This window comes from Malus domestica, chromosome 06 (genome assembly GCF_042453785.1).
Source record: "Malus domestica chromosome 06, GDT2T_hap1".
Taxonomy (NCBI): Eukaryota; Viridiplantae; Streptophyta; class Magnoliopsida; order Rosales; family Rosaceae; genus Malus; species Malus domestica.
In genome coordinates, this window is record NC_091666.1 from 5,682,946 (window position 1) to 5,700,394 (window position 17,449).

At 36.3% G+C, this 17,449-nt stretch overlaps 1 protein-coding gene across 1 annotated transcript; it reads left to right on the forward strand.

The window, feature by feature from the left end:
- Nucleotides 1–9,415: 9,415 nt before the first annotated feature.
- Nucleotides 9,416–16,130, forward strand: LOC103436947 (uncharacterized). The gene is made up of 5 exons (XM_008375401.4): nt 9,416–9,882; nt 11,852–11,913; nt 14,427–14,517; nt 15,021–15,123; nt 15,201–16,130. Exons 1-5 carry the CDS (start codon nt 9,686–9,688, stop codon nt 15,909–15,911), a joined length of 1,164 nt encoding a protein of 387 aa, XP_008373623.3. The 5' UTR covers nt 9,416–9,685; the 3' UTR covers nt 15,912–16,130.
- Nucleotides 16,131–17,449: the final 1,319 nt, after the last annotated feature.

A 17,449-nucleotide genomic window follows, 5' to 3' on the forward strand; every position in this document is an offset into this window, starting at 1 on the left:
TGTCATGTTTATTCGTTGTTTGTTTGATTGTTTGCTTGTGTTTGTGTGAGTTTATGCTTGAAACATTGAGGACAATGTTCGATTTAAGTGTGGGGGGTAACCAAGTTGTTTTGCATGAAATTCGTGGGAGTTTATCACCCATTACTTCTAGTGTTGTTCCTTGCTGTTTTTAAGTGTTTTTATGCTGTTTTGGAGTGTTAGTGTGTTTTGACATAAAAATCCGAAAATCTCATAAAAATTTGAAAAATTGTTTTGAAAAACCCAAAAAGAGTTGTTTTTGTGGGTTTGTTTGTGTCTTAGGGTATCTTCCAACACAATGATGAGGATTTGGTTTTTAATTACATGACTGTTAAAGAGAGTTATAAACATGGATGAAAATTTGATTTACTCTTTGGTGTATGCTTGATTGTGGTTATAATTTATGAATTCACATGCAATCATAAAGGAAAAATCAGTTTTTGTAACATGCTTGAAAGAAGGAACTCAAATGAACGGTACAACCTTGTGAGACTTGAGCCTAAACGTTTATTTGGAGAGTTAATAATATGTGCATCATTATTTTCTAAAGTCGTTGCATGATCTCATTATTCTTTGCTTGGTTGCTACTTAAAAGGCGTTTCATCATTTATTTCTAAATGCTAGAACTCATGCATATTTCATTCAAAGCATGCTATTGATTTGCATAACACATATTCAAGATGAAGTTGTGTAGTAACCACCAAAGCCAAATTGTCGTGCCCCTATTTCATTATGTGTTTAAGTTAACCCCATTGAGCCTTGTTAAGCCTATGTTCTTTGTTAACCCACACTATCCTTACCTAGCCTAGTGTTAGGACCATCCGTACCTTATTCTTGAAGCATAGTAAAGCATGACTTAAAATGAACTCTTTTTTTATCAATGTATTGCAGAAAGCAAGTGTGGGGGAATTGATTCTTGTGTGTGCCAAAGTCTTTAATAAGGCACGGGTAGGAAAAAAAATTGAAAAAAAAAAAGTATGAAAAAGAGCTCTATAGTGTTGTTTGTTAAAGAAATGGTTCAAAACATTGAATTCGACCCTAAGTGTTGCATGAATCTTCCCGTTGTATTCAAAAGTTAATTATGCATTCTAAAGTGATTTCCAAGTGTCTATTTCATTGCTTTGCTTGCTATCGCTTTAAGAACGTTTGTTATTGCTATACTTTCTTTATTAGCCATTACCCCCAAGCCCTGTTACAACCCTTGACTTCAATCTTGAGTGTTGTGTGTTTCAATTTGTGGAGTTCGAAATTGGTATGAGCATATGGTGTCACTGGTTCTCACATCTAAGTAGTAGCATTCCATTCATGAGATCATATCTAAACATGCTTAATAACTCCAGAAAATTGTTTTCTTTGTTATAACATATGTGAGTCCTAGTCTTTCATGTTTACATCAAGCTTCTCACATATAACTAGTATAGGGTGTGTAGTCAGAAAATGTGTGAAAATAGAGAGTATCTTGTAAGGAATTGAGCAAATTCTCTAAGGCATGTTACTACATTCAAAACATCTTTTTAATTGGTTAATTGTGAACTAGTAAGTGGTGACTGTGATTAAGTATGTGCTCAAGTGTGAAGATGACCAAAATCTGTGGGAATGATAATTTTTAACATGTCATGTTTCATTAAAAATCCATGAGGTAATTGTTGAAAGGTCTAGGTTGTGTTTTGTTTTGTTTTGCTCGAGGATTAGCAAAAGCTAAGTGTGGGGGAATTTGATAGGAGCATATTTATGCGACTTAAGTAGCTTGTTTCTTGGCATTTATGTTTTTAGTTCGTAGTTATTTTAGTATTTTAAGCTATTTTCGTGTGTTTGTAGGTCCAAAAGGTTAATGTGGCAAAAAAGTGCATTTTGGAGCATTTTTTGACATGGAATGGATAACATATGCTTGGAGCAAAAGGAATGGACGAAATTTGAAGTTTGTGCATCATCCTCTCCTTATAAATAATCATTTTAGCACACTCATTTCACCCAACACATTCACTCATTTCACCCAACACATCCACTCATTACAACCACCCAACACATTCACATACCACTACATCCACTCATTTCACCCAACACATCCATTCACCTACCACTACATCCACTCATTTCACCCAACACATCCACTCATTACAACCACCCAACACATTCACCTACCACTACATCCACTCATTACCACCACCTATTACATCCTCTCCTTAGCCTATAAATACATCCATCCACCCTTCACCATAGGGGGAGAGAAAAAATTCATCCAAAGACACTACATTCACATCTCACAACTCCATTCCTCCATACAAACAAACCTTCAAATACTCACCAACACCTTGTGCCGTAGCAAAGGAAGGGAAGGAAAATGCTTGGACGTGCTTGCTGTCCAACTTGGATCGTTGGAGCGTTTAGGTGTTTTCTTTCTTTTGTTTCTAATGTTTAAATTCATTTCATTTTGTTTTGTTGTAAATATGAGTGGCTAAACCCCTCTTGGCTAGGGGTGATTTCAAAGCCATGATTATGTATGCAATATAATTTGATAAATTCCAATTATGAACTCTTGAATCGTGAATGCAATTGACTTAACTATTTGATTGATAACTTGTTTGTATTTGTTAATTAAGGGTCGACACTTAATTGGCATGCATAAATTCGTTGCTAGAATATAAGGAAGTTTCACATAATCGTTACAAACTTATATTCACATGTAGTGAAGGTCGTTTATAAACGATCGTGTTAAGTTCAATTCCTAGCATGAGTGACTTGATGTCATAGTTGCAAGTGCTATGTCAATGCTTATGATTTTCATTAAACGTAATGATCTTTGATAGTATCTCTATTATGATGTCATGTAGAGAACTTTTGAAGAATGTTTTGGGTTGTCGAATCATATCATCCAATCCAATAAAACAAGGAAAATCTGAGAGTTAACTAGTGATGTCACGGTTAATTTGGGGCATTGTCGTTCATAATTCAATGAAGTAGTAACTGGAAATCGAGTTATTTGCATACATGTCATGTGTGGAGAAAAAGCCTCTAACTATTTCATCCATCATCTTATTTCTCAAATTTGTTTTACAATCTATCTAGTTTTTCATACTTGTTTGTTTGTTTGTTTTAACTTCATCCAAAACTCAATCCCCCTTTACTTTAGTGTGTCTAATTAGTTAGAATCTGTTTTAATTTGTGTTTTTAAATGTTTTTATTCAAGTAAAAGTCAATTTTCGTCCAAAGTCATTCCTAGTGTCTAGTTTAAGTTTATTTAGTTGTTTTAAGTTGTTTTGAGTATTTTAAGTTTGCTTTGAGTCTTGTGAGTCTTGTTAAGTATTTTTAAGTCAGTTTAGAGGTTATTACCAAGCCCTCATAATCCCCGGTCCAGAACGATCCCTACTTATACTTATACTACAGTTGTCAAAAGAGGGTTAAATTTGTGTGTTAAGTTAATTTTCGCATCAATGACCCAGAAGAGTTTCCCTCCAACCAGGAGGCCAATCACAACGCAACACGTGTCGACATCAGAAGCCAATCATAGCGCGACACATGTCAACATCAGAAACCAATCACAACACGACACGTGTCAATGTCATAATGAAACTAGAAACTCTCTTCTATAAATAGAGATCATTCTCTCACAATATTTCCTAATGTCATTTGAACTAAATCATTCACTAGTACTCACAAAATGAGAGCTTGAACCTATGTACTTATGTGAACCTATGTACTTATATAAACCCTTCACAATTAATGAGAACTCCTCTACTCCGTGGACGTAGCCAATCTGGGTAAACCACGTATATCTTGTGTTTCCTTCCCTGTCTCTATCCATTTACATACTTATCCACACTAGTGACCGAAGCAATCTAGCGAAGGTCACAAACTTGACATTTTCTGTTGTACCAAATTTCTCACTGATTTTGTGCATCAACACACCCAATCATGTTTATGTTAGAATACCTCTACATGAATTCGTGTGTCAGCATGTGTTGATAAGCACCTAATATGATATGTTGCTTATGTGAGATTTTGTGATTATGGATGTCATGCTTTTATTTACGAGATATTGTGCCGTAATGAATTCTTGAGATTTTGCAAGCTACGGTAAGTATTTTTATATTATACGTAGTAAGTATATTTTGGAAACTATACTTGTTTTACGGCGAGGGATTATAATGTTTTTATAAAGGTTTTTATAAAACTTTATTTTCAGACCCACTCACCCTTGTTTTTCGCCCTTCCAGGTTTTAGTAGATGAGCTTCCATATCGACGAGGATTCTTGGCAAATCTTGGTGTAGACGATTACCTTCGATGGTATAATTCTCACCTTATCTTAATGTATTGTACTGTACTTATGCTCTGACATCACATGTGAAATGGGTTCATTCTCGCTCACAGCGCATTCTTATACTTAGGTACTTTTAGGTTTAAATTTACTCACATTTTCCACATCACTACACTTTATGGCTTTGTCACCTTCCAGGTGTCGGCCATCACAGCTCGATTCAGAGTTTGAGTGGACATTCTGGGTTGGGGTGTGTCACAAGTAAGGCTAGGAGGCTACGATCCATCGACATATCAATGAGTGGGCATTTGTTTTCGTGTATATATAAAAACTTTAAGTTTCCACAAATGCTTTTGGATTGATTTATGCCTATCATGCCATGTTTTATTTAATTTTAGAAATGTTATTACGTGGTTAAGATTTATATACTGTCATGGCATGTTCGTATGCATTTTACCTGCTCATCATACATTGTTGCACCTGGTGTCAGTGTTGGCGCAGGGCCAGGGCCAGTGTTTCAAGTGTATGTTCACATCCGCTCCGCATGCTCGCCTTGGATCCAAGTAGGTACCAGTCCTGTTGTATAGGTTGCAATAAGCAACTCCGACTAGTATGCGACTGTGAATAGTGCCAATCTTCATGTGATTGTAGCACTAGAGCGTATATTATGATTACACCCAGTCATGTTCATGTTAGAAATCCTCTGCATGAACTCGTGTGTTAGCATAGATTGATGAGCACCTGATTTTATTATGCTATTGTTGAGATATTATGATTTAGCGTATTTCTAGATTTATTCTTGACTTACAGTTGTTTTCATACTTATACGTAATATGATTTTCTGTAAACTATACATGTTTTATGGCGAGGGGTTAGTATGTTCAGAAAATAAATGTGTTTTATAAAACTTTGTTTTTGCCCATTCACCTTTCTGTTTTTCGCCCCTCCAGGTCCAAGTTAGCTGGATTATTCTGTGGCGTATGAGGAATATCTGGCGGTTCTGACATATTCATAAATAATATAGGGACTTTTCATGTTATGTAATAAGTACTTAACTAGTTTCGACTGCACTACTTATGCGATCTATGCTCTGAACATTTGTGCTTTATGAGTTCTTCCCATTACTATGCACTTTTTACTTTAGTTTAAATTTATCAATATTTTTATGCTTCACTTCCCTTTTTGGTTACGTCACCTTCGGGTGAAGACCAACATGCCTCGACTCCAGTCGGGGTGTGTCATAGGATGTGATAAGTAATGTGTACAACAACAGAAAAATTTATACCACTAAGTGAGATTAGTAGTGTGAATCCTAAAACGTCACTACGCTCGGTTTTGAACCAAGTTTATAAGTGATGCATACATGTTGCTAATTATTGAGTTTATCTCATTAGATGTTGATTGTATGTATGAAAACCACATTAAGTTATACACAAATGCAGTAAAAAAATGTTGTATTTCTAGCACTAGCATTACTCGTTAGAATTGTTAGATATTCAGAGAGACAAGTCACTGGTGCATTCCTAACCATACAAATATTGTTCCAACCTACTCACATATTACTAGGTGTAGAGTTTTATGACAAAATGTATCGATGTTATTAAGAGTGGATCTCAATTCCTTTATGTAGGACTTTTATTCAACATGGTTTGCTCACTTGGACCACCACATAATACACACAGTGGGCCACACTGGCAACTAAACCCATATCGGACATTAAGCACGGAAGCATAATGTTACATTAAACTCATGGGAACGTGCACTCACTACAAATCACATTGATATTGTTCCAACTTAATAACATATTACTAGATATTGAGTTTTATCACAAAATACATTAATGTTATTAGGAGAGGAACCATACACTGTACTTTATTTTTTCAAAATTTTAATGTGAGGTTTTATATTTAACAAATGTAACATATTATGATATTAATCATACCACACAATATGGTTTATTGCAATAATATAATCGAACAAATGTGATAAATATTGGGAGCTGATTTTCACACACATTTTATAGCTTTTCCCACACCCCTCTTTGTTCTAGGACATCAGATTGAATAAATCAAACGAAAATAACGAACATGATTAGCCAAGATGTGTAGGAAGCTAAAAAAGGTGTGTGTTTATCATTTCCCTAAATATTCTAGCATTATTTTGATTACAAAAGCTAAAACAAGGAAGCTGGTAATCATTTATTAATTGAAGAAATTTTTGATTCAACATGCAATGAAATCAAACCAACCACAAATGACTAATTTTTTATTAATTATGAAATTTTGATTCAACACGTTGTTGATTTAGTTGGTCCGCCAAGGATTAATTTGGGAACGTCCCATTCCCGATAATTAGGACCGTCGGACGTCGGGTCACCGGATAAGGGTAGGTCCGTGGAGGAGCTTACGTGGGCCAGCTCGTGTGTGTATCGTCAACACCACGATGTAAGCTGCTGCGTCAGCAGTGGACAGAGCGGGACCCACCGTAGCTTAAGAAAAGTAAAGCAGAATGGATGTGTATTTGTATGAGTAGACTGGAGGGGTGTTGAAGTGAAAATGATAATTTTCAGATCTCTTCTACTAAATTCATCTAATAAATTAATTTGGGCTATTGAAATTTGATCTAAATACTACAAATAATGGGTCCCTTTAAAATTTATAATAACTTTAGCCGTTGAATTAAATTTCAAAAGTCCAGATTAGATGATTGGGTGGATTTGGTGAAAGGAATCCGGAGACGATTATTTTCCATGTTGAAGGCCATACAAACTGGATGACATTGATCAATGGTCAGCACAGCCCGGTACTATGTGCATGAAATCGATTTACTGTCAAGTGATGTTTTGGGTTAAAAAAAATACAATATTTGCGTTAAGAAACTTACACATATTATTATTTATATAGATGGACTAATATATAGCCTCTATGAAAGAAATTCTCTTCGGATCTCTCTCTTCAAAGCTCACGGATCAAATGATTTAGACTTTAAAATTTTGATCAAACGGCTAAAAATAGATAAATTAGTAAAACCTTTTAAAATCTATAATAATTTTAAACGTTAAATCAAATTTTTAAAAATACGGATCACTTGATCGGTAGGTTTTGAATGGAGAGATTCAGAGAATATCTCTTTCTACATGGTTGAGACGATAACTTTTATACGTCATCCATGATTGGTGAATGTTCAAAGGCCTTAAGATGGTAGTTGATTCACGTGGTTGATGGTGAAAGCTATTTGCCAGTCAGTCTTTTTGCCTATAAAGAAACGACAACCCAAAAAGAAGGAATTTTATAAGGGGACGGAAAATTGGAGACGTCAATGCATGCTTGGTTATCCATCCAGTCAACATATGTTGTCCTCATTTTTGCCACTCAAATCAAACTCCAATATTCAACATTTTTGCCACTAAAGGACATAAAAATTGATGATTAGTTTATTACTTACACGTTGATAAACATGTTTATTCTTATTAATGACATATCATTTAGTTTGCAAATTTAATCTCCAAATTTGGTCTCCTTAGCATTACCCTTTGTAATTGCATTCCCTTGCTGTGCCACAATAATGTAATTGTAGCATACGTTGTGTTTGTTGTCGAAAACAACTCGGCCTTGGAGGATTTCCAGCCATGTTAAATTGACGTGATTAGATTCACTATGTTAAATTCACGTGATTGGAGTTAAATACGACTGAAAACATACTTTCACTTATTTTTGGGTCGCCAAAGCTTAACAGTTATGGTTGACACCATGTCGATTATGAGTCCAAGCCTAAATTTCTGGCGCAAATGTCACTGGGTCACCTTTATTTTAATTTTTTGTGCTTGGCAATTGCGCCACACATGCCCGCCTAAGAGAGTGGCGCGACAGAAACTGACGCTTGGGGCTTGCCACAACGGTTGGCTTGGCTTCCAAGGGCTACTTCAATAGCCACTAGCCACATGACCATATCTCAGACGTCCGTTTCAAATTCTCACTTTGTTCAAATTCTCGGATGTCCGTAATACAATTTTTTTTAAATCCAAAAAATATCAGAAAAACAAAAAATATTCGGTTACTTGTAAATCTAAACAAGATTTTTGATAGATATGGACACATGGCATCATAGTCACCTATCTAAATTAATCTCATGCGTTCAATAATACTAAATAATTTGAATTATCCATTAAAAATAAATTGTAAATAGTAATAGCAATGTAAGTTACTATTTACAATAGTAAATAGTAATAGCAATGTAAGTTACTATTTACAATAGGTGAAGATTGAACCAAATTTGGTGGGACCTATGCAAATTCCACACAAATTTTGAAATCCAACTCCAAATTTTGGAGGAATTGGATTCCCTACAATTTGATTGGAATTGAGTTTCGGATTATTGAAGAATCTAAACGGATTTTCCCTCCTCATTATACCCTTATGTATTTCTAAATTCAAATATTACCCTTCGCATTACCCAACACTAAATTCTGTTGTCTCAGCTTAAAAAAAAAGAATTAAACATTTTTTCACAAAGTTAATTAAAATAAAATAAAGTTTTACCAAAAAAAAACAATAAAATAGATAATTAGAATAAGGGCATTTAGTAATCACATTAATTTTCATTCCGATTTATATGAATTGGTAAACAACTTATATAGCTTAGTACTATTTCTACTCCGATTCTTGAAATTTTAGTATACAGTTTCAACAAGAATCTGATTCTGATTCCATCATATTCCAACTCCTCAATTCAATTCCTTTCTTTCTGATTATGGATTAGTAAATGAGCTATAAGTATCAACACCACACTTGGATCATCTCTCAGGTCCCTAGATTCACACTATATAAATAGGGAATGGTTCAAGATATAAATATCCAAGTTCGATTTGGATTTGCTTGAGATTACTTATGTTGGAAACACTTCTAATAACATACACTTTTTTTTTTGGTGCAACGATACTTAAACGCTCATGTTAAAAGTATTTTCATAAGAAACACGTTTAAGTTTTTGTTAGAAACCTAAGTACTTAAAAAAAAAAAAAAAAGAATAGCCCGACCAAAAAATAGAAAAAAGAAAGAAAAAGAAATTGGATCAACTGGCCCATTAAGACATCCGGCCCATTAAGACTCCATTTTAGTACCGCGTCGCCGATACGATACCCCTTACCAAACAGCAACACAATTCCGCCGCTTCTCTCTCTCCGCTCCGCTGCGTGAAACCAAAAGCAAAACCCTATTCTTCTTTTTGTTTTTTTTTGTTTTGTTAACTTAAATCTTTTTTTTTTAAAACAAAAATCCCCAAAAGAAAATAAAATGCCAACAAATCACTCTTCGAAATCTCTCTCGCTCTTTCTCTTTTAATTCATAAAAGCACAATTCGGTTCAAAAAATTTATAAAACCAATTAAAATACAAAACCCGATTTCGCGCTCTTATGGCAGCTGCTCCTTCGCCCTCGCCTGCCCTAAGCAACTCCAGCTCCGGCGCCACTCGCCCAACAACCACCGCCGCCGCCGACGCGCCTACAGTCGCACCCTTACACCCGGTGCACCGTACCGGCACGCCGCCCAAGACCCTTCGCGGCCTTAACAAGCCTAAGTGTAAGCAGTGCGGCAATGTCGCGCGCTCCAGGTAATTCATTTGAGGGAATTGAATTCCTTGTTTAATTTGCCTTTCCGGTTGTATTAATTTGCGTTCTGACAATTAGGTTTGGGAGACCTAAGAGGATTATGTCATTTTTGTTTTTTAATCAAAAATTGCCTTGTTTGTTTTTTGCGGTTTTGGTAATTAATTTGAGGGAATTGATTTCATTGGGCTAAACAGTGATGTTGTTTATGGTCTTAAAAACAAGTAATTTGCTGTGAAATGCATGGATTTAACTATGCCTAATGGTAGATAGTAGAAGCTGGATGACGAGATCTTGGTGGACTTGTTGCAATTCTGTTTCTCTGCCTCGATTTGATGGTATTTTCTGGTAAAATTATGATGTGATTCCAGTGAGTGGGGGCTTTACATTGGTGAAGCCGTTCGGTGTCAAAATGACTCCTCTCGCTGTTCAGATGGTATAAAATTCAAGACAGAATGCCTCTGAATCAATTTTAGAATTTGGCGCAAAACTATAATATAGGAATTTGATATAGCCGGTGCTGTATGCTTTTGTATTAATTAAGTTATGCCGTGACCAATGATTAGGAACTTCTTGTTAATATTTGAATGTATTCAGCAAGTACAGTAGTTATTTTTGGACAAGATTAGGTTTTTTTTTTTTTTTTTTACCATAATGCATTCCCTATACAGATTGGAGAAATGGCTACCCCGATCTTTTCTAGATGTATTTCGAACTTAGTTCCATCTCCTATGTGATATAGACTAAAACTAAGAGTTTTGAAGAAAAGTAAAAAGAAATTAGGAGAACTCGAGAAAGAGAGGGAGGAAATATGGAAGGAGAAAGTTGCTCTCCATGGCGGGTGATGACTGCTGCAGAGAAGAGGAAAAGATGAAGGTGAAGTGTTTAAACAGCTGCCACGACAAAGTAGGAATTGAGTTAAAAGTTGGATGTGATTCTGGCTGCCAGAAAATACGAATAGGCTGCCACATGTTCTTATACCATCATTAATTGATTCCCACTAACCGACATTCCATCCCAATTAGCATTCTACAATTATAGAACATATTTAAATCACCAATTAAAAGCCAGATAACCTTGCAGATGGTGTTTACCGCAGTGGTGGAAAGCAATCATGCCTATGGACTCTAGTGTGGGTTCGACCCCCTGCGATCCCCCTCCCTCCTAACAACTAACAATTTAACCCAATAACGGACTCTATAAATATAAGACATAAAGTTGATGTAATATACCAACCAGGTATACCATATACCCCTAACTGAGTACCAAAGAAGCTAGTATACCCCTTAAGTAATCTCGTTCCATGTATCGACAAGACCCACTACCTAGGTAACATTAGTAAGTATTCTTTCCTTGGTAAATTATTGGTCTAGCTTCTCCATAGTGTATTAGGATTTTACATTGATGTGCAAGCCTTTATGTGATATACTCAACTACTCATTAATTAACATTCTTCGAAGTTTTGAAGTTTGTGGTGAGACTCCTAGAATGGCGTTAATGAGACTTTAAAGTTGACATTCTTCTTCATTTTCAGTTTCAAATTTCTGATTTTCAGCCACTCCTTAACCCCATTCAAGTACCATTTGACCCTAAACATGCAGTTTAGGAGCTTAGGATAATCCATTTTTGTTACCATCTAAACAAAGAAAGAGTGAAATTACTGTTTGACGGTTTTGTTCACAGATCTCACTAAGGCACATCCAAATATAGTTTTCCATGTTAATTTCAATTATTGATCCTTCCCCTTCCAGCCCAATAAGAGATAAGCCTTAATGCGCTGACTTTCTTGATATTCTAGACAAAGGTGGAGGAATTTTCTTTTTCTTCATACAAGATGTGCTATGTTATTAGTATGTTTTTACCAAATGCAATATAGTCTCTATTATGTAGAAAATATGTTATGTTTGTATTACTACATTTAGAATAATATTCCTTCTTTCTGTTTCATGTTATTGAGCTGCTTCGAATGTGCAGGTGTCCATACGAGTCATGCAAGAGTTGCTGCTCAAAAGCTCAAAATCCATGTCATATTCATGGTATGTCTGTTCAAGTCTATACTTTATCAAAACATCCTTGAAGTATGTGGCTATTTTGAAGACCATATAATTATATTCAGTTTTCTTTTCTTTTGTGGAGGGTTGGTTGTGCTTTTGCATTTTGTGAAGTTTAGATGTCAACTAATGGAAAATTCATTGTGGTGATGCTTTTTTACAATTGGCATTTCCAAGATTTATCTTCTACAATTGTCATTTCAAGCTTCGGGACAAAATCTTGTATTGCTTGCTTTTGTTTGTATGGTTTCCAACACCACTTAAAAGAGTATAAATTTCATGTGGAAAAGAGTGATGATAACAACTGCAGTTTATTGAGGGGTCTGAGAAATTCTAGGTATCTTATGTAGTCATGGCTTTCGGCTTTATGCATGGTGATCGCTGATGGCTTTGAGCAACTACTTTGATGAGCGGCAATGAGGGAAAATTGATAGTTTCCTCTGTAGATATATATATATTTTTTTTTTCCTAAAGTGCCAATTCCACTAAACATCCCTTTTTCCTAAATGGAGAAGGGCCGGATACCTTTATGGTTCTTGTACGGATGCGTGCATGTTCCACCACCCATGACATCACTTATGCAGAGGACTGAGTAAGCTATATGCGGCAATGTTGGAATCTCAAAGTGGAGTCAAAGGAATAATGACGGCAGCTTAGTGTCTTTGAGCTGCTGGAAGCTTCATGAATAGTCTCAGAAACACTACATTCCTAGCCCTAAGATATTCGGGTGTGTTGGATGAATATCCATATTTGATATGTTGCACAAATTAAAGATGGCAGGGCATCTAGTTAAATGTGATTTTGGTATAGGTTTCGCATGCTAGTGGGTAACTATTTATGCTTAGAGGCATGAAGTGGCATTCCGTGCCATCAGTGGATAAGATGGTTATGTAAAATTTTGATCATAGTTGCTTACCTAGGCGACATGCCTATTAACTTGTGCGTGTCAGAACCAAGTGCTCACTTACACGACACAGGAGACAACAATGGTGTCTTGATAAGGGTAGGATGTGGCATGTCTTTGAATGATTTCTTGGGTTATGTGTTACTTATGATAGGTCGGTTCATGTTTGGGTTTGGGAATTCTCACCTATCCATTTGGATTGGTCTGCCATTTTAGATTAAGTGGGACTGTTTTCGTTGGTTTACAGTTGAGTTTGCTTTTCAATTGTATTTTAGGTGTTTGAACCTGATGGACTGCATGTCGATCATTGTTCTTTTTTGATCTGATAAAAAGTTCGGTCATCAATTTTGTCCTTCTTTTATTACTGTTTTTAGGCTTTTTGGCCAAAATGATCCCTGAGATTTGCATAACACATATAAATGGTCCCTGACATTGTCCACCATCCATTATTTTGGTCATTCCGTAAAAAACTCTGTTAAGTGTCCCGAAGCTCTTGGTCGGAAGTTTGGGCAATTTTCAGAGCTTCGTAACTCAATCGTTTCTTAACCAAATTCGACCCATAATATATCAAAATGAAGATAGGAAAGTGTAGAACAAGATTATACCTATTTGGAAGCCCAATGGTTGCCGGAGATGGCTGAAAATAGCCTGAAAGGTGACTGGTCCGTGGGAAAACTGGAAAACTCACCGGAAATTGAGTAAACTTCAAACGTTCATAATTTCTTCAATACTCAACAAAATAGATTGATTCAAAAACAAAAATCATACTTCTAGATGAGACGAAGAGAATGGTACCTTTCTCGATGGCTAACTTGTCGTGGTTTGGCCGGAAAATGGCTCGAAAGTGGCTGTATTGGTCTCCAGTTAGCCACTTTCGAGCCGTTTTCCGGCCAAACCATGACGAATTAGCCATTGAGAAAGGTACCATTCTCTTCGTCTTATCGAGAAGTATGATTTTCGTTTTTGAATCACTCGATTTCGTTGAGTATTGAAGAAGTTATGAACGTTTAAGTTAACCCAGTTTCCGGCGAATTTTCCAGCGGACTAGTCACCTTTCAGGCTCTCCGGCAACCATTGGGCTTCCAAATAGGTATAACCTTGTTCTACACTTTCCTATCTTCATTTTGATATATTATGAGTTGAATTTGGTTAAGAAACGATTGAGTTACGAAGCTTTGAAAATTGCCCAAACTTCCGGCTAAGAGCTCCGGGACACTTAACGGAGTTTTTAACGGAATGAGCAAAATAATGGATGGTGGACAATCTCAAGGACCATTTCTATTGATTTTCAATCTCAGGGACCAAAGTGATGTGTTAGGCAAATCTTAGGGACCATTTTGGCTAAAAAGCCTTGTTTTTAAGATATAACTATTAACCAAGCATTCAAACCTAGTTTTTTTTCATTCTCAAATATTTCAAGAGATCTGCATTGAGCATCATTTTATGGTTTTGGTTTCTATGGATAGGCCTAGTGGTTCCAAAGCTCTTATTTAAGGAGAATTTTTTGGTCTTTTAAAAAAATTTCTGTTTCGATTTTTCATCCTTGCATGTTTGTTTCTGGCTTCTCCTTAATATATATGTATTGTCTCTGCAGTTTTGAAAACAAATGCAACTTTTCCAGACAAGGCACAAACCTCAAACTCTCCTCTATTTGACCATCAGTCAACCGAGGCATCACCATCAGGGTGAGTTCAAAACATCAGCAGCTCATTTAACATCTGTTTATATCTTATAATTCTTGTCTACACTTGCACTGTCTCTAAGATTCCTGTCGTTAAATTGTTTTCCTACAAAACTCCATTGCTCTTCTACCATTTATATAGTAATTTGTCATATTTTTCGAAGTTTAAATTGTTGACAGCAAAGCCAAGTTTATTGTCTAATTCACTATGACCTAACTTGAGAATGGATTTGTCAAAATTGCTGATTTTAATAGAGTCGAATCTTCCTATGGAAGGTAATTGGCTCAAGATTTGCACTGGTTTCTAGCTTGTTCTATAGTCATAACTTTGATGGTTTTATTCCCTAACCTTAACAGTTGGCTTTCTAAGCTTCCCATGTTTCAATTGTTTATATTTTTTCTTGTTTGCCTTGGCTGCCATGGGAACTTCATTCAGGAAAGGTCTTCAAAGCGAGAACTGTTTTCGTTCTGGGTGTAGATTTTCTTAAATTGTTGGCTGTATTTCAGGAATTCCCATAGAGTTGCATCATTCAGGCAACTTTCGAACAATTTTGCTCAATTCAATAATCTGCATATTCCGCTTCGTTCTAAGAAGCCTTTGACCAGAAAGGTGCATGTCCTTGGTACTATCTATTTGTTCTTGTACAGTGAGAATGACCTGTTCTAACTATAAAATATTAATTTCAGGATGCTGTGGCTATTAATGAATGGAGATTTTCCAAGTTAAAGGAATACAAGGAAAGAAACATTGAAGTGGAAAATGAAGCTTTCGATCGATACATGCAGAACGTCACCCTATTAGAGGAAGTGTTTTCTGTGAAATCTATTACGGAGGAGTCAATTGGGGATGGATCATCCATATCAAACTATGATGCTACTAGTACTATGGAAGATGAAACTGAAGCTATGGTGTCAGGACTGAAGTTGAAGTTGAGATCAAATCCAATGAGAACCAATAACTTCCGAAAGAGGATACAGCAAGTTGTTGATGAGGGACTAAAGAAGCTTCAGAAACGCGAGTTTGATGACGGGGGCAAGAAATCAAGTGGACCAAATGGATTGGATAAAGGGCCCCAAAAAGAAGAAACATGGTGGGCTGAAAGGGCTTCTGCTTTAGGTGATCTCATTGATAAGCTGAACAAAGCCCGAAACGAGGAGGATCTGAAGGCGTGCTTGGAGTTGAAATCTCAGCTCTTCAGTGAACACAAATTGACTAGTAGATCAGAATCTGAGGACGCTGACATAACGAAGAAACAGACTGCAAAGAATGATCCGGACCCCCGAAAGGAGTGGAATTGTTTGTTTCCTAAAGTGATTAGCACTACCGAAATTGATCAAGAAACTCTGAAAAGTGTGGATGCTCACTTCTCTACCCTTGAGCAGATAGAAGGTTTGTGATGAAAGAGATTTAGAGGTAAGAATGCAGTCGAATTTGTAGTTTTAGTTAATTTTAGAGTGTCATAGGTTTGAGAGAGGTGTCGTAGCTTAGTGTAATTTCATCCTTGAGTTGCTCTTCTGGTTCATATATCAACAATGTTTTATTTTTTCGATTTTATATTTTATTTTGAAAAATTTCTAAAGATGTTTTTATGACAGTTGCTTCTAATTAGCGTTTTCTGTCTGCTGAATCTTTACTGCAAAGCTGTTATTATTAGTATTATTAAAATCAGGAGGTTCGTCGAACGAAAAGCATCTCTGTTTCAATGGTGACACAAAAATTAGCAAAGCAGTGAGGATGGAAATAGGGTTAGACACACAGCGCTCAATCAAGGTTGGTTGTGTGCGCTAAATTTTTTCAGAATCCAGAAAACCTAATTCAAATAGAAAGGAAAAATATATAGTGGATACACAAGTGGCCTTTTTTGGTTTCGACTTTTATGAAGATTGACCTTCCATATGCAACTGCAGGTTCAAGCTTCATAACATTGTTCTTTCCTTCCAGCATCGGCACTGCTCCAAACCGTCTCTGCCGGTTTGAGAGTCGTTAGCATGCTTTCTCGACGTTTACGTTTATTGTCGCTTCCCCGACATCCTTCATTGTCTCTCCTGTTCTGCTCTACTGCCCCCTTTGCAAACCCTAATTCCAGTTATGCAGCCTTTTCCCTCGCATCAGTTTCCCCATTTTCCCTTGCATCCCCCGACACCTTCATCTTCGAACTCTCATCACCTCCCCTTTATCCACACCAAAAATGAAAATTTCGAGTATTGGACTCGATTTGGGATGTAAATCTCTACCAGACTGCCACATGCTTCACCGGTAATGTTAGAAAATTTGGGCGAATTGTTTTGTGACCTCCGTCATAGTAAGGGTGTTTTATACATTACCTTGGCCCTCCCCACCCCCATGTTGTGTCAACTGGGTTCTCTTCTCGCAGGTTTGGTGGTTAGGGGTACAGCCTAGATGACTAGGTCGGTTGCGACGCTCAGAGATTTGATTTTTGTTGTGGATTTTCTGTTCTTTTTTGGATTATTTGGTTGTGCTTGACTCTTTGCGGATTCTCTTTTGATTTGATCCCTACATGGTTGTCACTCCGGTGGTTGCTGCGATAGTTCAGCGGTGGGCATTTTGTCGGTGTGGGATGGGGCCTCCCACAGTTTATCTTGGCCGTTTGTCTTTGTAATATGTTTTAAGTTTAATACATTTTATCTTTTCGAGTAGAAAAAAAAAAGCAAAAAAAAAGAGGCAATTTTCAAACATTTAATAAAGGAAAGGGCCACTATTCGTGTTATTTGCTATTTCCCTTTGCAAATCCTACAGCTAAAATCAAATGATTGTTGGTTGATCTAGCGGTCCTATCGAACTTTTTTTTGTTCTCTTATTTGCTTTTACTTATAATACAACAGCTCTGATAAAAAATATCAAATCTAATGATAAAAAAATAATCTAAATTCTCAAATTAAAATTCAATGGCTAAAATAATTTAAAAAAATATTTA